The 24,827-nt window shown below is 40.3% G+C and overlaps 3 protein-coding genes across 6 annotated transcripts in view; 1 reads left to right on the forward strand and 2 right to left on the reverse strand.

The window, feature by feature from the left end:
* Positions 1–773: 773 nt before the first annotated feature.
* On the reverse strand, positions 774–9,877 carry LOC149629922 (piwi-like protein Ago3). Of its 2 annotated transcripts, none has more exons than XM_089851590.1 (12): positions 9,085–9,877; positions 8,797–9,001; positions 8,383–8,582; positions 6,571–6,684; positions 6,267–6,455; positions 6,070–6,163; positions 4,338–4,685; positions 2,885–3,286; positions 2,626–2,820; positions 1,699–1,890; positions 1,362–1,607; positions 774–1,280 (listed from the first exon to the last, which is right to left on the reverse strand). In XM_089851590.1, the coding sequence occupies exons 1-12, from the start codon at positions 9,612–9,614 to the stop codon at positions 1,194–1,196; spliced, it is 2,802 nt and encodes a 933-aa protein (XP_089707716.1). In that variant the 5' UTR covers positions 9,615–9,877; the 3' UTR covers positions 774–1,193. The 2 variants fall into 2 exon arrangements, with proteins under 2 accessions (XP_089707716.1, XP_089707715.1); XM_089851589.1 differs by having other exon boundaries at positions 1,362–1,610; positions 9,085–9,876.
* A 1,656-nt stretch (positions 9,878–11,533) lies between these two features.
* LOC149629923 (transmembrane protein 145) lies at positions 11,534–20,100 on the forward strand. The gene is made up of 5 exons (XM_089851594.1): positions 11,534–12,391; positions 13,951–14,116; positions 15,278–15,649; positions 16,630–16,885; positions 19,610–20,100. The coding sequence occupies exons 1-5, from the start codon at positions 11,880–11,882 to the stop codon at positions 19,798–19,800; spliced, it is 1,497 nt and encodes a 498-aa protein (XP_089707720.1). The 5' UTR covers positions 11,534–11,879; the 3' UTR covers positions 19,801–20,100.
* Positions 20,101–22,830: 2,730 nt separating this feature from the next.
* LOC149629924 (Golgi-pH regulating cation channel) overlaps positions 22,831–24,827 on the reverse strand; it is a 39,148-nt gene continuing 37,151 nt past the window's right edge. For all 3 annotated transcript variants that reach the window (XM_089851591.1, XM_089851592.1, XM_089851593.1), the window contains exon 18: positions 22,831–24,697. In XM_089851591.1, coding sequence (XP_089707717.1) covers positions 24,656–24,697 — 42 coding nt within the window. In that variant the 3' untranslated portion in view covers positions 22,831–24,655. The remainder of the gene's footprint in view (positions 24,698–24,827) is intronic.

Here is a 24,827-nt window from a genome sequence, read left to right on the forward strand (position 1 = left end):
TGACCCAGGGAGAGAGAGAGAACATAGTATTTCATACCCCCGTTTTCAACCCCTTCCCGCTAGATACGAGTTCTGTTAGCATTAGGCGGCTTCTCCCTTTCCTCCCTGCCCCCACCAAGCGTACTAAAAACTTGGGGCTACGACAAACAGGGGGCGAGTAATTAAGCAAAATGTTCACTAACATACCCCTCCATGGGATTAACATTACACTATAACTTTGGAGGCTCGTAACTCTGGTTCTACTAGAGATACTGGGATGCCCTTTGAGTATGTTATAGTCCCATTTATCCCCCATCCAACCATACTAAAAACAAAGGGCTACGACAAACAGAGGCCGAGTAATTAAGTAAAATGTTCAAAACATCCCCTGCATAGGAATAACATTACACCCAACTTTGGAGGCTCATAACTGTGGTTCCACTAGAGATACGGTGATGCCCTTTGAGTATGTTATAGTCCTACTTGCCCCCCATCCAACCATAACAAAAACGTAGGGCTACGTCAAACAGGAGCCGAGTAATTAAGCAAAATATTCAAAAACATACCCCCTTCCATAGGATTAACGTCTCACCCAACTTTGGAGGCTCATACCCCCTTCCATAGGATTAACATTACACCCATCTTTGGAGGCTCATAACTCTGGTTCTACTAGAGATACGGGGATGCCCTTTGAGTATGTTATAGTCCAATTTGCCCCCCTTCCAACCATACTAAAAACTTGGGCACCATTGTGGCTAACCCCCTTTTTACATCGAAAATAATAATGAACCAAATTAATATTCAAAAAAATAAGCCATTTATTAAGAAAATTCGGCCTACAATGAGATTCTTTATAAAAATATTTCAATGGAAAAATACTGTGGACTTTTTGTACTCTTTTTTTCTTTTGTTACAAGAAATATTGAAAAATAACTGAAATAAGTAAATAATTGTTGAACTATTCATAATTCAACAGTGTGCACTTAAAGCTCTAAATGCACATTTAAGAACTCAAAAGAAGAAAATGAAAATGAAAAAAAAAAAAAATGCACATTTAAGAACTCAAAAAGACGAAAATGAAAAAAAAAAAAAATGCACATTTAAGAACTCAAAAGAAGAAAATGAAAATGAAAAAAAAAAAATGTTTTTTTGTTCGTTGTTTAATCCTTTATACTTTTAAGAAGGAAAAGTCGTTCATTTTGTATTCTTTGTTTTTAAAGGAAAAAGAGGCGCTCGCAAAGAGCTACGCTGGCTGGATTATGAATATTTTGTCCGCATAAATAGGCCAGTTTATGCGCGTACTGAGAAAGAAAAACCCAATTATTAATTAACCAAGGCCTAAAATATTAAAATTAAAATAAAAATAAATAAATATTAATTACTTGGCAGGGAGCAGGAACTCGAACAGTTCCCGGCCAATTGTAGTACATGTGGGTCATCTTATAGGCGAGTTTCTGAAGGTGATCAGCCTTCAGTTGAGATTGGTTGTGAACGACAATGTAATGGCTGGGTGAGACGGTTCCTTGTCGAACGTGTTGGCTGATTAAAAAGAAATCAAACCAATTTTTCTTATTGACCGTATGATCCAAGACGGTTCCTGGAGGCGGATTTTCGAGTCCTTTGTTTCCCTGCTTCAAACGAAAACCAAAGAAAAGTATATTAGCCCGGCCCACCAACCCAACTACATCCGTCAATATCACACCGCAGTTGATTACTTACCAAGTCGAGGAACAATCGAGTATTGATTCTTTTGGACACGATGATAACAACGAGGGCTGGATTGTAGCCTCCGTTGAAATGTTCGAAGGCCTTTTTCAGCTGGTCCACTTCGTAATCGCGGACCATTCTCAATTGTCCTTCACCAACACCATCTCGAAATAGGATGATTTTGTCAGGAAGGAAGTGGTTGATCTGAAAATATACCCAAACCCAAGATTTATACTTGATATATTTTTCCATTGAAATATTTTTATAAAGAATCTCATTGTAGGCCTAATTTTCTTAATAAATGGCTTATTTTTTTGAATATTAATTTGGTTCATTATTATTTTCGATGTAAAAAGGGGGTTAGCAACAATGGTGCCCAAGTTTTTAGTATGGTTGGAAGGGGGGCAAATTGGACTATAACATACTCAAAGGGCATCCCCGTATCTCTAGTAGAACCAGAGTTATGAGCCTCCAAAGATGGGTGTAATGTTAATCCTATGGAGGGGGGTATGTTCACGAACATTTTGATTAATTACTCGGCCCCTGTTTGTCGTAGCCCTACGTTTTTAGTATGGTTGGATGGGGGGCAAAAAGGGCTATCACATACTCAAAGGACATCCCCACATCTCTACTAGAACCAGAGTTATGAGCCTCCAAAGTAAAGTGTAATGTTAATCCTAAGGATGGGATGTTTAAGAACATACTCGGCCCCTGTTTGACGCAAATTTCCCTGAATGTTACTAAAAATTCGAAATTTCCCTGAGGTTTTTGTCAACTATTTAATTCTCTGAGGGTTTCCCTGTTTTCCAGGCTTGTATGAACCCTGAAGTACTCGCATAGGCCTAATAGTAATAATAATAATAATAATCTTAAGTTTTGTCTATGAAGGAATGTCCACACTAAGCCTAGCTATTGCTTGTGTCCTTTTACAACTCATACCTCATCGTATTTCTTCAAAGATGACAACAGAGCGATCCTTAGACAATCCACCAACTCCTGTCCGGCATCTTGAAAAGCGGCGACATTGTACCATCTCGTATAGGAATTATTCAGACTAGAAACGAATCCAACAACGGATTTGCCCTTTCGACTAGGATCATGGTAGACATCGCATCCGCAGATCATTGTCTTTTGCTATTTTAAACAATAAATTGAATATAAAACACTTCGATGACCCTAATTAAGAATGGTTAGTTACCAATGGAACATTAACGGCCCACAACTCTCCACCCAACTTGCAGTTAACTTGCAATGCAATTTTTTGAGTGACGCTTCTCAATTTTTGAGGTTGGGCGATGGTTCTGGCATTGATAACTTGAGAGGCAATCGGCATTTCGATGCAACAGAGCTTTTTGACCGCGTTGTAACGGTCATCTCGAGGAGTCGGCATAATGAAGACGAGAAGCTGGACCGAAGGGTCCACCGCTTCCCTGGCTACTTTGAGGTAAGTTTCGGTTCTGTCATTGGCCAATTCGCGCATATCAGCCACCGCCCCTTGTACACCCATTTGTGGTAAGACGTTCAGCATCATCCTGCTGAAGTCTTGGGCCTTTCCCGAGTCGCGTTTCGTGTAAATAATTACCCATTTTCGCAGCGGAATCTTTACAGTATAAGACGTAACATTAAGCATCACGCGCTAATTAAAATACCCAGGGTTCATACAACTTTTGGAAAACAAATTTCCCCGAGATTTCCAGGTTTTTCCCGTATATGGAGTATTCTATGGGACAAATGTTAACGAAAGAAGAAAAGGGGCAAATAGGGCTATAACATACTCAAAGGACATCCCCTTATCTCTAGTAGAACCAGAGTTATGAGCCTCCAAAGATGGGTGTAATGTTAATCCTATGGAGGGGATGTTAACGAACATTTTGCTTAATTACTCGGCAACATTTTACTCGATCCCCAAGTTGTTAGTATGGTTGTATGGGGGGCAAATGGGACTATATCATACTCAAAGGACATCCCCGTATCTCTAGTACAACCAGAGTTATGAGCCTCCAAAGTTGGGTGTAATGTTAATCCTATGGAGGGAATGTTCACGAACATTTTCCTCAATCCACAAGTTTTTAGTATCACTTGATGGGGGGCAAATGGGACTATATCATACTCAAAGGACATCCCCGTATCTCTAGTACAACCAGAGTTATGAGCCTCCAAAGTTGGGTGTAATGTTAATCCTATGGAGGGGATGTTCACGAACATTTTGCTTAATTACTCGGCCCCTGTTTACTCGATCCCCAAGTTATTAGTATGGTTGGATGGGGGATAAATTGGACTATAACATACTCAAAGGACATCCCCCTATCTCTAGTAGAACCAGAGTTATGAGCTTCCAAAGTTGGGTGTAATGTCAATCCTATGGAGGGGGCTATGTTTATGAACATTTTGCTTAATTACTCGGCAACTGTTTGACGCAAATTTCCCTGAATTTCACTAAAAATTCAAAATTTCCCTGAATTTTACTAAAAATTCTAAATTTCCCTGAATTTTACTAAAAATTCTAAATTTCCCTGAATTTTACTAAAAATTCTAAATTTCCCTGAATTTTACCTGAGGGTTTTGTCAACGATTTATTTCCCTGCGGTTTTCCCTGTTTCCCAGGTTTGTATGAACCCCTGAAAACAAAGGCCCGGTTAAAATGATCTTACAGGGTTCAAGACGTGTTCTCTTCCCATTTCTCGACCCCAATCAGCTTCTCGGTTCGCTTGGAACTTGACTCCTCGTCCGACCGCTATCATTTCAGAATTCAATTGTCGCCCATTGACACTCATGGGCTTGGTGTCCAACTCGAGTCCCCAACTGCTCAAAACTTCCTTCGCTTCCGGGGTTCCGTTCACGTTGTCAATGTACTTTTGAAGGCACAGTTGTCTCTGATTAGGACTGACGCGAGTGTGGACGGCGATGTCCCTCATGACCTTGAAGTCTGACCGCATGTCATCGGTCAAGCCAGTCATGTAACACAACTCGGGGATCAGACAAATCATTTTTCCTTCCGACTAAACCAAAATAAAACCCCAATGATTTAAAAGCAAATCCCTTACAGTGGTGCGCGCGAGTCCCGTTTCCGAGCGGAGTTCGAGTCCCGTTTTTCTTTCGGTTTCGAGCAGAGTTCGAGTCCCGTTTTTGCTCAGTTTCGAGACCCGAGTTCGAGTCCCGTTTTTGACTCGGTTTCGAGCCGAGTCCCGTTTTTGACTCGGTTTCGAGCCGAGTCCCGTTTTTTACTCGGTTTCGAGCCGAGTCCCGTTTTTTACTCGGTTTCGTGCCGAGTCCCGTTTTTTACTCGGTTTCGTGCCGAGTCCCGTTTTTTACTCGGTTTCGTGCCGAGTCCCGTTTTTTACTCGGTTTCGTGCCGAGTCCCGTTTTTTACTCGGTTTCGTGCCGAGTCCCGTTTTTTACTCGGTTTCGTGCCGAGTCCCGTTTTTTACTCGGTTTCGTGCCGAGTCCCGTTTTTTACTCGGTTTCGTGCCGAGTCCCGTTTTTTACTCGGTTTCGTGCCGAGTTCGAGTCCCGTTTTTTTTACTCGGTTTCGAGCCGAGTTCGAGTCCCGTTTTTTTTACTCGGTTTCGAGCCGAGTTCGAGTCCCGTTTTTTTTACTCGGTTTCGAGCCGAGTTCGAGTCCCGTTTTTTTTACTCGGTTTCGAGCCGAGTTAGAGTCCCATTTTTTTTACTCGGTTTCGAGCCGAGTTAGAGTCCCGTTTTTTACTCGGTTTCGAGCCGAGTTCGAGTCCCGTTTCTTACTCGGTTTCGAGCCGAGTTCGAGTCCCGTTTTTTACTCGGTTTCGAGAGCCGAGTTCGAGTCCCGTTTTTTACTCGGTTTCGAGCCGAGTTCGAGTCCCGTTTTCTACTCTGTTTCGAGCAGAGTTCGAGTCCCGTTTTTACTCGCTTTCGAGAACCGAGTTCGAGTCCCGTTTTTGCTCGCTTTCGAGAACCGAGTTCGAGTCCCGTTTTTGCTCGCTTTCGAGCCGAGTTCGAGTCCCGTTTTTGCTCCATTTCGAGAGCCGAGTTAGAGTCCCGTTTTTCTCGCTTTCGAGAGCCGAGTTAGAGTCCCGTTTTTTGCTCGCTTTCGAGAACCGAGTTCGAGTCCCGTTTTTTGCTCGCTTTCGAGAACCGAGTTCGAGTCCCGTTTTTGCTCCATTTCGAGAGCCGAGTTAAGAGTCCCGTTTTTCTCGCTTTCGAGAGCCGAGTTAAGAGTCCCGTTTTTCTCGCTTTCGAGAGCCGAGTTCGAGTCCCGTTTTTCTCGGTTTCGAGCCGAGTTTCCCCATTTATCGAGTCCCAAATATTTACTTATCGAGTACTAATCGATACTAGAACCGACCGAGTACTCGCGCACCACCATTCCCTCCTTAATAAATAAATAAATAAATAAACGGGGATACTAACGGGTTTACTGGCGTCTTTGTCGCGACCTCTAGGTTTGTCATTGTGAATTAAAAGCGGCTGATTTGGGTCTTTAATGGTGATGTCATAATTATTCCTACATTTTTAATAAAGATAACATTATTACTTATTAGTAACGCGCATTGCAATGTTTCCGTCGATAGATGGCGCTCGTTTTGTTCAAATAGGCCTATACTTACTTGTAATAATTGACGTAAGTGATTTCTTCCCCGGAACGAAACTTGAAAGAATCACTTGGGGACTTGTCCCATTGGACATCGTCGATACGATAAGAGTTATTGTTGTATCTGGTCAAGACAATGCATCCAATGACTTTCTTCGCGAATTCTTCACGGAAAGTATCTCTTTTAACCTTAAGGCACTCTTTCCTGTTTCATTAAACGAATAATTAACAAAAGAGACCTTAATTAGTAATGTTAACGAAGTAAAAAGGACTAATCCTAAAAAACAACTGTTAGTGAATAAATAAAGATACAAGCGTACAACAAATCAAAGGCAGTGACAGTCTGCAGCACTCTGAATGACGCGTCACAATTCAGCATTAGTCCGTCGTCATATTCCTGAATGGCTGTGACGTATCCAGGCCAAACTTCCAACCTAAAACCATTCGCAATCATCAATTATTATTACGTTTTACTTAATTATTCGCCCCCCTGTTTGTCATAGCAGTAAGTTTTTAGTATGGTTGGATGGGGTCAAATAGGGCTATAACATACTCAAAGGACATCCCCATATCTCTAGTAGAACCAGAGTTATAACCCTCCAAAGTTGGGTGTAATGTTCATCCCATGGAGGGGATGTTTACGAACATGTTGCTCAATTACTCGGCCCCTGTTTGTCGTAGCCCCACGTTTTTAGTATGGTTGGATGGGGTCAAATAGGGCTATAACATACTCAAAGGACATCCCCATATCTCTAGTAGAACCAGAGTTATAACCCTCCAAAGTTGGGTGTAATGTTCATCCCATGGAGGGGATGTTTACGAACATGTTGCTCAATTACTCGGCCCCTGTTTGTCGTAGCCCCACGTTTTTAGTATGGTTGGATGGGGTCAAATAGGGCTATAACATACTCAAAGGACATCCCCATATCTCTAGTAGAACCAGAGTTATAACCCTCCAAAGTTGGGTGTAATGTTCATCCCATGGAGGGGATGTTTACGAACATGTTGCTCAATTACTCGGCCCCTGTTTGTCGTAGCCCCACGTTTTTAGTATGGTTGGATGGGGTCAAATAGGGCTATAACATACTCAAAGGACATCCCCATATCTCTAGTAGAACCAGAGTTATAACCCTCCAAAGTTGGGTGTAATGTTAATCCCATGGAGGGGATGTTCACGAACATTTTGCTTAATTACACGGCCCCAGTTTGTCGTAGCCATAAGTTTTTAGCATGGTTGGATGGGGGGCAAATTGGACTATTACATACTCAAAGGGCATCACTGTATCTCTAATGTAACCAGAGTTATGAGCCTCCAAAGTTTAGTGTAATGCTATTCCTATGTAGGGATGTAGGGTATGTTTGTGAACATTTTGCTTAATTACTTGGCCCCTGTTTGTCGTAGCCCTAAGTCTTTAGTATGGTTGGATGGGGGGAAAATTGGACTATAACATACTCAAAGGATATCCCTGTATCTCTAATGTAACCAAAGTTACGAGCCTCCAAAGTAAAGTGTAATGTTAATCCTATTCCAATGGACGGGGTTGTTTGTTTAAGTTTTGCTTAATTACTCGGCCCCTGTTTGACGCAAATTTCCCTGAATTTTACTAAAAATTCTAAACTTCCCTGAGGTTTTTGTCAACTATTTATTTCCCTGAGGTTTTTGTCAACTATTTATTTCCCTGAGCTTTCCCTGAGGTTTTTGTCAACAATTTATTTCCCTGAGTTTTCCCCTGAGGTTTTTGTCAACAATTTACTTCCCTGACTTTTCCCTGAGGTTTTTGTCAACTATTTATTTCCCTGAGGTTTTTTTCAACTATTTATTTCCCTGAGGTTTTTTTCAACTATTTATTTCCCTGAGGTTTTTTTCAACTATTTATTTCCCTGAGGTTTTAGTCAACCAAACTTCCCTGAGTTTTCCCCGAGGTTTTTTTCAACTATTTATTTCCCTGAGGTTTTAGTCAACCATAAACTTCCCTGAGTTTTACCCTGAGGTTTTTGTCAACTATTGTTTTCCCTGAGGTTTTGTCAACTATTTATTTCCCTAATTTTTCCCTGAGGTTTGTATAAACCCTGCAAATTGGACTAGCGAGTACTTGGACTTCAAACCAAAAGGTCTTTTAAAAAACCCGTACTTATGTTGCGGCACTTCGATCCCGCCTCTATGATCAAAGTAATTCCTTCCAACCAAAGTCATCTTCAACTTGTACATGATCTTCCTCATCAAAACATTGTAATGTTGAATCAAATTAAGTTGGGCAGCTTGACCCACAAACTTAATGTGAATCATAACGGAGCTGTTATCAGTCGGAAGTGTACTGGTCACTTCGGTCATCTAAAATGGAGAAAAAACGTTACTTTACAACACTTTTACAAAGAAATAATAATAACGAAGCTTATAGAGCTATCTTAGTTGTGACGTCATGGGCTTAGGTTTGACAGTGGGCGGTGGCCATGTTGGGTACCACTTTGGTTGGTTCTATGGGCAAATAGCATGGGTGACGTCACACTAAGACTACCGAGATGGCTCTAATAGTCTCTAAACCCACCAAGTTGGGTAGTTTAAACGGCAGGCACAATTTGGCACCATCGAAGGAACAAGTTTGACCGGTAACGGCCCGAACTTCGTCACTCTTCATAATCTTATAACGAAGTTTAACGGAGTCAATCGGAGGGTTGAAATTAACGTGATATTCAAATACACCCATGCCAGGTTTTGTTCTGAGTCTAACATAGTTAACTTGCAGCTTGCAACTGAAATTAAATGAAAATAAACGGCACATTACCCCATCCATCACTTAAGCAGTTTATACCCAATAACGATGATTGGTACTTACGGTTTTCCATCAGTTCCTCGTGGTTGGTCTATTACTAGATCTTGAATAGGCAAGCTAACTTGAGAAGTTGAGGGAGTTTCTGATCGTGAGGAATCACCAGTGGTGGGAGAGACGAGAGCGGATCCCCGACTCAAGGCTGCGCTTAACACCGAACCTCTGCCGCTATCTGGTAGTAACGAACTTCCTCTTCCAGCCAAAAGCAAGCCGCTTCGTCCAACGGATGTTAATCCGGAAGATGTTGAGGACGATGCCGAAGATGGAATACTAATCCCCCGTCCAAGAAGTAAGGCCCTACCTTTAGGAGTAACTGCGCCCGAGTCACTTCCACTGTCCGTTTCTTTCGGAGACGACGTGCTTGGGAGCGAAGTGTCTAGAGGCGATGCAGCCTCCAAAACGCGTGTTTCTTTAGGTTTTTCCGCAACAACGGGTAAAGGTACTTGTCTTCTTTGCGATTTTTCAATAGCTTCTTTAATTAGAGCACCTCTACCACCACGACCACATCCTCTAGCGTAAGGATTTTCATCCGACATTTTTTCGCCTTTATTTAACACTAACAAACTGCCAAGGATTATTTATAACTAAAGTTCCTCTTTCTATTATTATTATTATTGAATAAAAGTCTTATTGCTTGCAATAAAATATTTATAAAAGAATTCAATCGGAATCAATTTCCGCACGTCTTTGTTATAAATGGCCCGAGATATTAAAGATGGCTGACACAAAGGTTGGTCTAGTTTCAGGTTAGTTCTAGTTTAGTTTTAGCAACACAGCTGGAAAGCCTTGCGTGAAAAATACAACGGCGGTACTGGACATAAGAAAAAAGGAAATGCACCATGGCACCGTTTTGCTTCTAGCAGACGACACGAAGGAGCTAATACGTGGTGCGTGTTTTTTCATGGTTTCTTTATTGCCGTATAAGTAAAAATACACCCTTTAATATCAGGGAGGCTCCCTCGTAAGGGGAGCGCAGCAATCAAAATAAAATAATAAAATAAAATAGTAAAAATTTGTTAAGGCATAGCCCACTCGATTAGGCGCATCACGGCACAAGCTGCTCGCGCTACAGCCATAGAGATAGGAACATATATATAGCAGCGCTGATCGAGTGGGCTATGGTTAGGGGCGCTACAGGAGCCAGGGGGATAAGGGAGTTGAGATGGATTTGAAATGATGATGGGCGACCTGCGGCACCATATCTCTCCCAATGTACCTCGCGCACGTCCCTACCGTTCGGTAGGCGATTGCTAAGTGCAGCCGTGAAGCGCCATTTTATTTGTATGAGAACTAGCTTCTATTTTTAAGATAGAAGGAGCGCCCTTTACAATTTCGTCCAGTACGACCTTACCTAACCGCTGAGGATGCTGGGAAGACTATGGTGCCGTAGGTGGGGGTACACAGGCAACGCTATAGGTATGGGAGTTTCCACTCCATTCCTCTCTCCTTCAAGGCGTAACTCTCAGTGTTTGTTCATTATATCACAAATAACCTAATCAGTATAATAACCTAAGTATGACTCTCTCCTTCAAGCGTAGTGCGTGTTTTTTTCTTATGTTTAGTCACAGCCCACTCGATCACGCAAGTTACAAGCTGCTCGCGCTAATTCAGTGCCGGAAATACGCACAGGACATTGGACATTGTCCAATAAAATTTTAAAATGTCCCATAAATTTTTAAAAACTAAGGGGGCAGTCTGGGAAATAAGGATATTTTTTAAGCTAGTCCTTGGGACCCCCCTAGTGTTCTAAATAATTAACTGGTCTCAGGACTGGTTCCCGCCATTGTTCTCCTATAGATTTACAATTAATAAACTGCTCTTGTGGACCAGTAACCCCCACTTTTTGAATTAAGAAACTAGCAATTAATAAACTGGTTTTGGGCCAGAGGAAGTGTGCTACTTCCCAGACTGTAAGGGGGTCACTGGACGGTTGACCAGTAAATTTTTTAGAAGTTTTGATAGTTTGACTATGAAGACGAGACACAATTTTTGCGCACTCCAGTGGACAATGTCCTATAAATTTTCCTTTCAAAGGGGGGATCACTGGACATATGTCCTATAAGATAAATTTCCAATATGACATGTGTCCAGTGATCCCCCTTATTTTTTAAAAATATTATGGGACATTTTATAACTTTATTGAACACCATCCAGTGTCCTGTGCTTATTTCTGGTCCTGCACTAGCGTTTGAAATTTGGAGGGGGGCTTAATATGGGCAAACTATATGCAGAAGGGGTCGACACTGATAGGGAGCGAGCAAGCTTCATCGAAGTACACTTTTCGTTTTTCTCTATGATTGTTTGCATGGTTTTGAACAGTAGCTCTGCTCAATTGCACTGAACACACTTTGGTACCATTCATGAAAAAAACGGGACAATAAAGCTTTATCTTAGAGCAAAAGCAACGTAACTTGTAGTGGAAAAGGCCTAAAAGATACGATACTTTTTCTAATTTAAATACAGGGGGGTAATAAATGGTGCGATAGTCGTGAGTTGTCATTCAATGCCGTGAAAAAGGGGTAATCGTTTTTTCCCATTGTAATCCGTAATCGTAAAAAATGGTTCAGGTTTTTTATCAGTTCGTTGTTGTTTTGTAAGGATAAGAAATGTAACTTTTACCTATTCGTGAAATCCACTAACCTTATTAAATTAGAAACTAATATATGTCAGTTTAGTTAATGAATTTTGGGTCTAGAAACTTTCGCTAAGCCTTAGCCAAAATATAGACTAAAGGCACCCCATGTTATTTCCCCATAGAGCTTAATACAGTCGAAGGCAGAAAGCTGCCATTACTCTATATAATGCACCTAAAAACAAGTTGGGTAGCGAGAGTAATTACTCTCCTTTTCACGATTTGCTTGGTTAATTACGGGACAGTAGACGCTTTACATTTAAAAGGAACTTGGAAAAGTGGCGAATTCTTTCGATTTTTGTCAAAATTCGGCTTTCAAAAAACGGATTTGCACGATGCCAATACGTTGGGTTACATTTACGGCAATATTACGTTGAAGACCTTGAAAAACTTGCCACCGAACAACGAGACTTTCGCCACGCTTCTAGTAGTCGATAGAGAGTATTTTCTAGAATATTACGGAAATCGTAGCATCCGAGATCAAAATGATGCCTGCCAAAAAATGTTTAGCAAGATCAACACTGTGGCTTACGACAAGCATTGCTACCAAGACGGAACGCAGGATTTTATACGTAAAATTCCTTGTCCGAAAGGTCAAATATGCGAAGATGAAGACCAGCCCAGTCAATTAGTACCGAATTACCAGTTCACCTACTTTGTACATGACAATTTTCAAGCCAGGTAAAAGTGACGTCACAGTTTGACACTTATTTAAACTGGCCATATGACCAGTATAGCTTTACTTTAAATTAATTAAAAAAACTGGACATTGGCCACTTAAAATGGTGAAATCTATGAATGTTTTAATTAAGTGGTCATAGGACCAGTCGACCCCCAAACATGTAATTTTTAAACTGGCCATATGACCAGTATAACTTTACATTAAATTAGTTAAAAAAACTGGACATTGACCACTTAAAATGGTGAAATCTGGGAACGTTTTTAATTAAGTGGCCATTGGACCAGTCGACCCCCAAGCATGTAATTTTTAAACTGGCCATATGACCAGTATAGCTTTACTATAAATTAATTAAAAAAACTGGATATTGGCCACTTAAAATGGTGAAATCTAGGAATGTTTTTAATTAAGTGACCTCCAAGCATGTAATTTTTAAACTGGCCCAGTGGACATCACCTTATTTCTCAGCCTGGTCCATGACGCAATAAACCCACATGGGCGATGAGTGAAACATTCTGGGAAATAGCACACTTCCTCTGTTCCAAGGACCAGTTTATTAATTGCTTGGAGTAGTTTATAAATTCAAAAAGTGAGGGTTACTGGTCCTCGGGACCAGTTTATTAATTGCAAATATATTGGAGAACAAAGGCGGGACCAGTCCAGAGACCAGTTAATTATTTCGGACACTTAAGGGGGGTCACTGGTCCCAAGGACTAGTTTTAAAAATCATCCCTATTTCCCAGACTGCAGTTAACCCCCAATCATGCAATTTTTAAACTGGTCCATGATGCAATAAACCCCACAAGGGCGATGTGTAGTCTGGGAAAAAAGGATATTTTTTAAACAACTCCTTGGGACCAGTGACCCCCCCTAGCGTCCAAAATAATAAACTGGTGTCTGGATTGGACCCAACCTTTATCCTGTTATAGATATCCAGAGGACCAGTAACCCCCACTTTTTGAATTTAAAGACTAGTCCAAGTAATTAATAAACTGGTCCTTGACCAGAGGAAGTATGCCTCTATTTCCCAGACCAGGGATAAGGGAGTTGAGATGGATTGGAAATGATGATGGGCGACCTGCGGCACCGTATCTCTCCCAGTGTACCTCGCGCACGCCCCTACCCTTCGGTAGGCGATTGCCAAGTGCTGCCGCGTAGCGCCATTTTATATGTACGAGAATTAGCTTCTATTTTTAAGATAGAGGGAGCGCCCTTTACAATTTCGTCCGGTACGACCCTACCTAACCGCCGAGGATGCTGGGAAGACTACGGTGCCGCTCCGTAGGTGGGGGTAAAGAGGCATCGCTATAGGTATGGGGGTTTCCACTCCATTCCTCTCTCCTTCAAGCCCAGACTGGCGATGAGTGAAACATTCTGGGAAATAGCAGCGCACTTCATCTGGTCCAAGGACCAGTTTATTAATTGATTGGACCAGTTTTTAAATTCAAGAAATGAGGGTTAAAAATAATTGTTGTTAATTATATTCCCATGAAATTTGGAGCAATTAAGAATTAGGGGGATGAAATTAATTCGGATTCCTTAATTAAATGTTTGATTGTAGATTCTGGTATATCAGCATGGCAGCTTGCTACCGAGACATTCATTGTAATTGGACAGCCTCAACCGACCTTGACTTTGAACTCGAATACGATATATGGCTTGTCAATGGCAATCCTGATAAACTAAAAAGCAATCCCTTTGAGTTTCAGTTTTCCTTTGATAGCCAGGTAATTAATACACTGCTTCTTTATTCGGTATTGCGTCACAGCTACAGGGGGGGGGGTAATTTAAAGGAGCCCTAATATTTTGGTGTTATAAATAGCAAGCGTCGCGCGGCCAAGGTTATTTACAAAATAGACAAGGTACACGCCGCGTCATTGCAACTAGTCCAAGATTTACAGGGTTCATACAAACCTGGGAAACCTGGAACAACCTCAGGGAAATTTCGAATTTTACTAAATTTCAGGGAAATCAGGGAAATTTACGTCAAACAGGGGCCGAGTAATAGCGTTTTCCTTTGTGGTCGCCTGAGATCGCTCCATATTTTCGTGCTACGTCATCGCTCTAGCTCGGAGGACCGAATGTAGTTGCTCCCAATGAAAGACGAAAGTTTTTTCAGAGCGGTTTTGTGACGTCATCAGGCGCTCCATTTTGGTCTCTTCGTCTCTAGAGTCGTAGGGGTTGGGATCAATCCGGGAGCAAACCGGGAGGGAGCGACTGGGCCAATGTAAGACGCGCCTCCTTCTCGGAGCAGCTCGTTTTTTTCCAATGAAAGACGTTTTTTTTTCGGAGCACTCCGGGAGCGCTCGGATTACCTCAAAGAAAAACGCTATAATTAAGCAAAATGTTCGTGATCATTCCTTCTATAGCAATAGCGTTACACTAAACTTTGGAGGCTCATAACTCTGGTTCTACTAGAGATACGGGGATGCCCTTTCAGTATGTTATAGTCCTATTTGCCCCCAATCCAACCATACTAAAAACTTAGGGCTACGACAAACAGGACCCGAGTAATTAAGCAAAATGTTCGTGAACATCCAATCCATAGGATTAACATTACACTATAGTTTGGAGGCTCGTAACTCTGGTTCTACTAGAGATACTGGGATGCCCTTTGAGTATGTTATAGTCCAATTTGACCCCCATTCAACCGTAGTAAAAACATAGGGCTACGACAAACAGGGGCTGAGTAATTAAGTAAAATGTTCAAAAACATGGAAATCTCAGGGAAACTTGTTTTCCAAAAGTTGTATGAACCCTGAATTAGCATTTTCAAGGTCATGTCTGACGCTTCTAGGCATGTGTTTGGACCTTGAACACCTCATCAGGGTCCCATGATGACTTGAAATCGGAATTACAAAGGCATCCATTCCCCTGTCTTATTGCAGGACACGGTGGAGATTTACTTGGTATTCTTTGGCCTGTACATCTTCCTGGTGGCCATTCAAATCTACGCCACTCTTCGATACCATCACCTACTAACGTGTCTCTTCACTCTGTCCCTGATCTGTCAGCTCTTGGCCTTCTTCTGCAAACTTGTCCATAAATTCAAATTCGCGGTTGACGGTGAAGGGGTGGAAACCCTGGACCTGATTGGAACCGTCGTCTACTTGATCTCCCAGTCACTCTTCATGTTGTTGCTGCTCCTATTGGCTAAAGGTTGGGCCATCACTCGACCAGAGGTCACTTGGAAGGCCATCGTCTTCTGTTTATGGTTGATCTACACTTGCATCAATATCTTCCTGTACATTTGGAACAGGGTAATGTTGAGCCATCTATCCCATCATGTCTCCTCGTTAGTTTGACCCCATTTACACTTGTGTCTTTTGCTTTTTGACCCCACTACATTGTTATCGTGTGCTTTGTAAATTGACCTTTGATCCTTTACATTGTCCGATCCTTTGACCATCATTTGACCCCATTTACACTTGTGTCATTTGCTTTTTGACCCAACTACATCGTTATCGTGTCCTTTGTAAATTGACCTTTGGCCACCTTACATTGTCCGGTCCTTTGACCTTCATTTGACCCCACCTACATTGTCATCACGTCCTTTGTCAATTTAGACTGTGATGTTCTTTTGTCTATAGCTTAATGTAATGTCCAACGTCTATACTTGAATGGATTGACCTTTGGCTACCTTACATTGTCCAGTCCTTCGACCTTGATTTGACCCCACTACATTGTTATCATGTCCTTTTTCGATTGACCTTTGACCCCAGTTAGACTCTTGCCATTTGTCTTTTAAACCCAACAACATTGTTATCGTGTGCTTTGTAAATTGACCTTCGACACCTTACATTGTCCTGTCCTTTGACCTTGATTTGACCCCTCCTACATTGTCATCACGTCCTTTGTCAATTCAGACTGTGATGTTCTTTTGTCTATAGCTTAATATAATGTCCAACGTCTATACTTGGATGGATTGACCTTTGGCTACCTTACATTGTCCAGTCCTTTGACCTTGATTTGACCCCTCCTACATTGTCATCATGTCCTTTGTCCATTTATACTGTGATGTTCTTTTGTCTATAGCGTAATATAATGTCCAACGTCTATACTTGAATGGGTTGACCTTTGGCTACCTTACATTGTCCAATCCTTTGACCTTGATTTGACCCCACCTACATTGTCATCGTGTTCTTTGTCTGTAGTTTAATGTCTATATTTCAATGGATTAACCTTTGACCGCATTATTATCACGTCCTCTCTCTCGATTGACCTTTGACACCTGTTTCAGACTGAAGTTGACGTCATCGAAGACATTGAGGAATACCAGACGATTCCTGGTTGGATTAGTTTGATCTTCCGAATGGTAATCATGATTTGGTTCCTGTACGAATTGCGATCGACCATGTTGGACGAAAATGAGCAGACGAAACTACGCTTTTACTTGGATTTTGGAGCGGGAATCTTGGTTTGGTTCTTCTACCTACCCATGGTCGCTCTCATCGCCCTCTACGTCTCAACTTTATGGAGACAGAAGCTGTTATTGGGTACGTGCTAAATGCAGTTTTGGAAGTACTGCCGGGTCTTTCAATAAGTCTTTTAGTTATAATTAAGTTAATATTAACTAAATCCATTGTCCTTGAGGATAAGACTATGGGTTAATGGCCTATTTCTTTCACGGAGTAGATAAACTATTAAATAAGTAAGTAGTCGCGGTTAATACTGGCCAATAGCCGACCCAAATAGGGTAATGGCACTACTACGTATGCAAACGTCATACTCTTAGCTCAGTATCAGTATTCCCTCTTACAAGGGAGCCCCCAGATGGATGGATACAGTCTACATCCCTCTCTACCGCTACTAGCCGGCCCTAACACCACGGAGCTTCTATTTACAGGGAGAGAAACTCGGACTTCCCCCCCCCCCCTAGCCCTTAGCGTAGCCATGGAAGAAAGGATGGAAGGCCAACTCTCCCTTTGGGCTGTGAAAGGTGGTTTTAAAATAGCGACGGGTTCGCCCTCTGTCCGTCATACTGAAAGCGACAGTTTCCAGGCTGTCAAAAAAGGCGGGATTTTTAAAATTTCAAATTTCCCGCCATCCCCTTAATAAACCCACCCTTTTCACCAAAAGAAATAAGGACGCCGCCATGTTTGTTTTCAGTATGACAGCTAGGGGCGCTGTAGTATGCAGTGCTACTGGTCACCTTTCAAAAAAAGGGCTGAGTCGGCCTTCCATACTTTCTTCCATGGCGTAGCTCAGTTCTGCGCAACGCTTTCGCTCCTCGCCCCCCCCCCCGAGCCCATGTAAACAAAGTATGACGTCATTTTCTTGGTGGAACTTCAATTCCTTGCCATGAAATTATGATTTGTACCGTTAATAGCTTCTGCAGCTACGGTATACACATTTCTCCCCCCTTTGCGCTAACTATTAGACTGGAATCGCAGTCCATTCAAAACTTAAAAATTATAATTTTAAAACGTCAAGACCTCCAACGAACGAGTGAAGGCGGCCATCTTTGTTTTTCTTTTTTTTGCCAGCGAAACCCGAGGGGGGGGTTAAAATATGTGCCCCATTTTATGGACCATTAGTGTCTACGTTTAATAAGAGCGTTTACAGTACTAGAGGGGGGAGGAGCTACTTCTCCCTGTAAATAGAAGCTCCGTGGTAATACTCGCGATCAGCACACCTTTTAGTTAAGCCTGGTTTTCACTGCCGAAAATTTCACGGAACAGTAAAAAAAATTCCGCAAAATTTTGCGGAAAATTCCTTAAAAAAACGGTGGCAAAACGTTTTCACTAAAACTTTTAATATCATGAAAGAGTGCGAGCTCGCGGAGACCAAGGCTTAACAGTTATATTGAAAATGCACCAATAGTAACCTATCGATTTTCTTAAAATTTAATTTATCGTCTTTGTAAAAACGTTAATTTTTATCATATTAAATAACAATTAAGCCAATGTTAACTATACATTTTTATAAATTTAACTCGACCACACAAACGCCTTCAATTAAATAAAAATGGCGTCGAAAAAAAGCCTCGCGAGCTAACCAAAACCCATAGATATAGTAAAACTATAAAGGGTCTAGATCCACTTCGCTGGCTTAGGCTTAACGAAAAAACGCGGAAGGGGCAACGAGCAGACAGCCGCTATTTTCTGGGGGTAGCCGTATAAAACGCCATCTATCGGTAACTTTCGAAACTAAATTAAAGGATGAGCTTAGAGTAGTGGCACTCTATGTTAACCCCCTATAGGGCATAATAAGTCAAACCCTCGGAGATGCCATTACTCCATTTTATACGAGCTAAGAGCAGAAAAACGTATTTTATAAATTTTACACCTGTAAAATCGTTTAAAAAACACTTGGAACTTGTATTTCTACTTACTTTCGAGGAAATACCACCGTTTTCTGAAGGTAAGAGTCTTTTTTTATACATTTATTAGTAATAAAAACATTAAGGCCAGCTAAGCCTTGGTCATGGCCATAATGTAGATTTGATTTGCACATAGAGAAAAGAGGCTGTACTTTCGTGACTTGGAAAATTTAATTTTTAATCACTAATCTGCCCTGTTTTACAAGACCAAGGCTTAGCTCGCCTTAAATGTTTTTATTACTAATAAATGTATAAAAAAAAGACTCTTACCTTCAGAAAACAGTGGTATTTCCTCGAAAGTAAGTAGAAATACAAGTTCCAAGTGTTTTTTAAAATATTTTACAGGTGTAAAATTTATAAAATACGTTTTTCCGCTCTTAGCTCGTATAAAATGGAGTAATGGCATCTCCGAGGGTTTGACTTATTATGCCCTATAGGGGGTTAACATAGAGTGCCACTACTCTAAGCTCATCCTTTAATTTAGTTTCGAAAGTTACCGATAGATGGCGTTTTATACGGCTACCCCCAGAAAATAGCGGCTGTCTGCTCGTTGCCCCTTCCGCGTCGACCTCCCATTGAATTGTGTATCTACCCTTTTAATATATCTATGCCAAAACCAAGCCTATGACGTCACGCATTCGTCGATTCCTATTGGCCACCGCTTTCCTTTCCGTAAAAATTTGCGGAAAAATAGAAAACCAATTCCGTGCTTGCCGCACAGAAAACGCGAAATTTTTGCGGCAAGTTACCTCTGAAAAAACGGCGCGGAACGCGGTTTTTCCTGCGTTTTGGGCCAGTGAAAACCAGGCTTTAGCTGCTAGTTAAAGCTTAAGCCTTTGCGGATGTTATTAGGCCTAGTAGAGAAGACTAATGTCAATATGAATCGCATTACCATTAGGTATTACGTCAAGCGCGGACTTCCTGGCTTACGCTACAATGGCGCATCTGTTATGGCCGAGTCGTAGCAAGCAATATTTCCAACTAATCAACGATTCGGACACGGCCGAGGAACTGGAAGAGTTCAGCGAAGCTCCTCACAATGTCGAGGAACCCAAAAAATTTAAGAACGACAATTTCCCTACAATCTGAGATTAATAATTACATTAATTAGGGAATGTGTAAATTAGTAAATAATCAAATTAATTAAATATTAAACCAATTTTAAGGTTTTCTTTCTGTATATATAAACAACAACGAGAGAGAGATTATTCAATTAACTCTTTAAAAATTAATATTAAATCTAATTAAGTTTGTTTTTAACGATTGTCATTTAAAATTAATTAAAAGGTTTTAAAATTATTTAAGTGTTAATTATCCTTATTTATTCTAAGATTAATGGACTTTTTAAATAATAAACATGATCGACAATAACTTCCGTGCCAACCTTAACCTTCCGTTTGAGTTATTTAATGTTAATCCTATGGAGGGGGGTATGTTTGTTTACGTTTTGCTTAATTACTCGGCCCCTGTTTGTCGAAGCCCTAAGTGTTTAGTATGGTTGGATGGGGGATAAATTGGGCTATAACATACTTAAGAGAAATCCCCGTATCTCTAATATAACCAGAGTTATGGGCCTCCAAAGATGGGTGTAATGTTAATCCTATGGAGGGTATGTTCACGAACATTTTACTTAATTACTCGGCCCCTGTTTGTCGTAGCCCCAAGTTTTTAGTATGGTTGGATGGGGGGCAAATAGGACTATAACATACTCAAAGGACATCCCCGTATCTCTAGTAGAACCAGGGGGGCTATTCTGTAATTTTCTTAGATGTCGATCTCGATCTCGAAGCGAACACGATCTCGAAGATAGCCGTATCGATCGAGATCCTTCTCGAACGAAAAATGGTATTCTATAACATGTATCGTTCGAGTTCGATACCGGAGTTCTCGATCTTCGAGAACAGCATAGATGTCGAAAGAGTAACGCACTTCCGTTTCATGGGACCAATCATAATAGGACTCTAGGAGGCGCGAAACTTGAAACTATTATTAGCGGACGAAAAAATAAGATCGTTTATTTTTGTTTAGGATGTGAGTGTTTAGTTTAATTCTTGCAGGTTTTAAGCGATCTAATTTGAAGTAGGATAGACAGTACAAAAATAAGTATTTAAAAGTAATTTGGCTAATACCATATTATTATTTACATAACCATAACCTATGATCTACAGGCTAAAGATTTTATTCGACTGCTCTAAACGTATAGATTTATCTCTAACTAGTAGCAAAGGGGCATAACATTAGTGTTACTTTTTCGACCGCCATTTTAAAAGATGACGGCACGTTAAACCCGAAAACCCGTAAGACACTTTTTATTTTTAGTCGAACGGTTTCGAGAGTAGGACGTTATTCCGAAAGGATAGTTATATTTCTCCCCGCCTTTTTTCAAGATGGCCGTGCATTCAAGCCATATTTCTTGATGTGCACCTACGACTTAAGAGTAACGTCCCTGCATAAATTTCAGCATCGTTGCCCGTCGGGACATCTTTGTTACTTTTTGGGCCGCCATTTTAGAATATGGTTTTAAATCATACCCCAAAACTCACAAAGCCTGTATATTTGATACCGTGTACCGGTGTACCTAATGTTCGGGGAATCAGTTGAAAAGCGCAGACATTATTCCACATTTCTTGCAGCATTTTTCAAGATAGATTAAAAGCAATTTATTTAACGTCCCTGCAAAATTTAAGGGGGACTGTTTGGCCTGGGCGTTAACATTACAACACCAGAGGTATATATGAAATTTTATATACTTCTGACAACACGGTGTCTTCGTAAAATTCACCTAATAATTTCTCTAGCTTGAATATCTAACTCAAAGCGAGCTAAATGTAGAAGGGCAGCTATTTACACTAAGATTAAAACTCATGAAAGAAGGGTTACTCGAAACGAAAAGACGATCTCGACAGCTACTACCCTGTCGATATCTAGTTCGACAACTTTGTCGATAATCGAGATGTTTAAGTTCGACAACTTCTTACAGAATACCATTTTTGTGATTTTCGAGATCTCGGTTCGAGATCGAGAGAGATGTCGATCGACAACTTGCTTTCGAAGCTTACAGAATAGGCCCCCAGAGTTATGAGCCTCCAAAGTTGGGTGTAATGCTATTCCTATGGAGGGGGTATGCTGTTTACGTTTTGCTTAATTACTTGGCCCCTGTTTGTCGTGAGTGGCTTGGCTGTGAACAATGAAATGAGACGTTACTACTAAAACAGTATTTTAAAGCAGGGATAGATGTAATTTTAGAAGTAGGAATGGAGAACAGAGTAATATGTGGGCGCGCGTCAAAGTCCCGGACCTCCTTCCCTGGGATGGGACGGAGGGGGTATGAAAGAAGAGGCCCCATAGTATCAGAGGTAAAAAAAGGAATTACGTCACTATTTTTCGCCACCGTCCCCGTCAGCAACGTCATCAAAACGTAGTTTAAAACTGAGCCAATAAGATAATTTAAACTTCGTTACGTGTTGGAGGGAGAGTACGCTCTATAAGTCGGAATAACTGAAGTAAATACTAACCGTTCCGTTCTCCATTCATACTTCGAAAATTAAGTCTGTCCCTAATTAACAGTAAGTAATTAAAGGAATAGCGACGTGATTTAAAAATTATCTCAAATCTAAAGAAAACCTTACTTTTTTGAGAGTTTAAACTCTTCTGATTCCAAAAATATGCTTGATTAATATTTAAATATGAAGGAAAACACAGAAAAACACTTTGAAAACTTGAAATTTGGGGGGCAAAAGCAAATTTGCGGAGAAGATTTTTGGCGGGTTTTCTCCTTGCTACGTCACTCACGGCATCTCGCGGAAAAGCCAAGCGCGAGACTCCCGAGTCTACTAATGCGGCGCGAATCTGAATAAAATAGGCTTAACGCGGCGCTGAGACACTAACACGCGCGTCACGTGAGCGACATCTAGAGTAAAAATTTCTCCTTACTACGTCATCAAACGAAACAAAATTTTAACTAGGCCTTTTCCAAACCCAATACTTTGATTGCAATTTTACAAATTGCTACGAAACCAAATAAAAAAGTAAACATATCATAATAAACTAGATTTTTCAAGGATTTTTTTCGCATTTTAAGTTTGTGGATGACGAAAATTATGGCACTAACACTTTAAGTACCATTTTGTACATGATTTTTTATTGACCATAAATAAATTGAACTCGATTGATATTATTATAATTAACAAAAAATTAGGGCAATTCTGTAATATACAGCTGATATTTTTGGAAAATAATTAAATTACGGTTTAATTCATTGCCAACTTAACGAGACTGGTTCATGCTTGCTTCGAAGAAATGCTGTGTGGCAGTCCGAGTACCATTAGTCTACGCGTAAGTTTATAAAAATGTTCGGTAAGTATGCTGGAGACATACAGCACGAGCCAGTTCGAGAAGAATTGCAGACTACACTCGGTGGTTAATTAATTTTGCAGGACCAAGTTCCATCTAGCTCCTATTTAGTCTGAACTTACTAAGCCTTTGACAGCGCCAAAACCAGGCGTCGCTTGAACATGAATCTATGACGTTTTATCTCACTCACTTCATGACAAGCTCCAGTTTGTAAGCTGTGACAAACTTATGGTCAACATATCTTATGAACTTACGGTCTACGTTAATCACTTTTGATCAAACGGGCGAAATTATTATTAATTGAATTAATTAAATTGAACGAAAATAAAAGTTTTACTAAAAAAAAAAAGCTCGCGATGATGATGGAATTTGGAAATTTTTGGTGAAAAAGAAGATGAATTTAGTGATGGCCGATTTTGTAAATTTACTGATGTTGAGAGCTGTGCCGAAGTTTTAATCGAACCAATACCGATTTACTTAATATTTAACTCAATAAAACCGATATCGATTAATTTTTCGCAAATATCGATTAATTTTTCGCCGATATCGATTAATTTTGGGCCGATATCGATTAATTTTTCACCGATATCGATTAATTTTTCACCGATATCGACTGTTTTACCGATATCGACTAATGTTTTACCGATATCGACTAATGTTTTACCGATATCGACTAATGTTTTACCGATATCGACTAATGTTTTACCGATATCGACTAATGTTTTACCGATATCGACTAATGTTTTACCGATATCGACTAATTTTTTTACCGATATCGACTTATTTTTTTACCGATATTGACCAATTTTTCACCGATATCGACCAATTTTTCCCCGATATCGACCAATTTTTCACCGATATCGATTTATTTTTCACCGATATCGACCAATTTTTCACCGATATCGATTTATTTTTCACCGATATCGACTAATTCCTCACCGATATCGACTAATTCCTGACCGATATCGACTAATTCCTGACCGATATCGACTAATTCCTGACCGATATCGACTAATTCCTCACCGATATCGACTAATTCCTGACCGATATCGATTAACTTTTCACCGATATCGATTTATTTCTCACCAATATCGGCTGGTTTTTTAACGATTATCAACGAATCATTAACCAATTAAATAACCTCGAACCGAATGATCGGTAAATTACGCTTAAATCGATAAAAAAAAATCGATAAATGACACTTAAAAATCGGTAAATTAAGCTTTAGCCGATATCATATCAGTTTATGTTAATCACTAAAGATACACCCGAAGCCACGATCTTTTTTTTAGCGTCACTGTGTGCTGAAATGGCGGAATCGCGATATTTATTACAAAATAATTAAAAATAATTAATAAGATAAACTAATTAGCGTTTTCTGAAACTAACAAATATTAATTACGATTAAAGGAACAAATATAATTATAATTAGGGAACCTGACTAGGACATGAAATATGGTAGGTGTGTTAATTGTCTGTGTTTGTGTGTCTGTTTTGTAAACAACTTGTTCATTCGCCGATGTTCGTTCGTTATACACAAGACTCTTAGTTAATTATTTTCGCAATTGCAATATTTGAATTCCATTATGTTTTACTCCATTTTGTTCCTTTCGAAACGGACTGTCATAATTTCCTTAATTAAATGTATTAAATTTAATTAAATGTATTAAATTTAATTAAATTCACTTAACTGCATGGGGTTGCAAAAGAAGGGCGTTCCTAAAAAAGGTAAAATATGCATATTCTATGACCAATTGCGGGCC

Source organism: Phalangium opilio, unplaced genomic scaffold (genome assembly GCF_054372755.1).
Source record: "Phalangium opilio isolate 3A_F unplaced genomic scaffold, DU_Popi_V2 ptg000105l_1, whole genome shotgun sequence".
NCBI lineage: Eukaryota > Metazoa > Arthropoda > Arachnida > Opiliones > Phalangiidae > Phalangium > Phalangium opilio.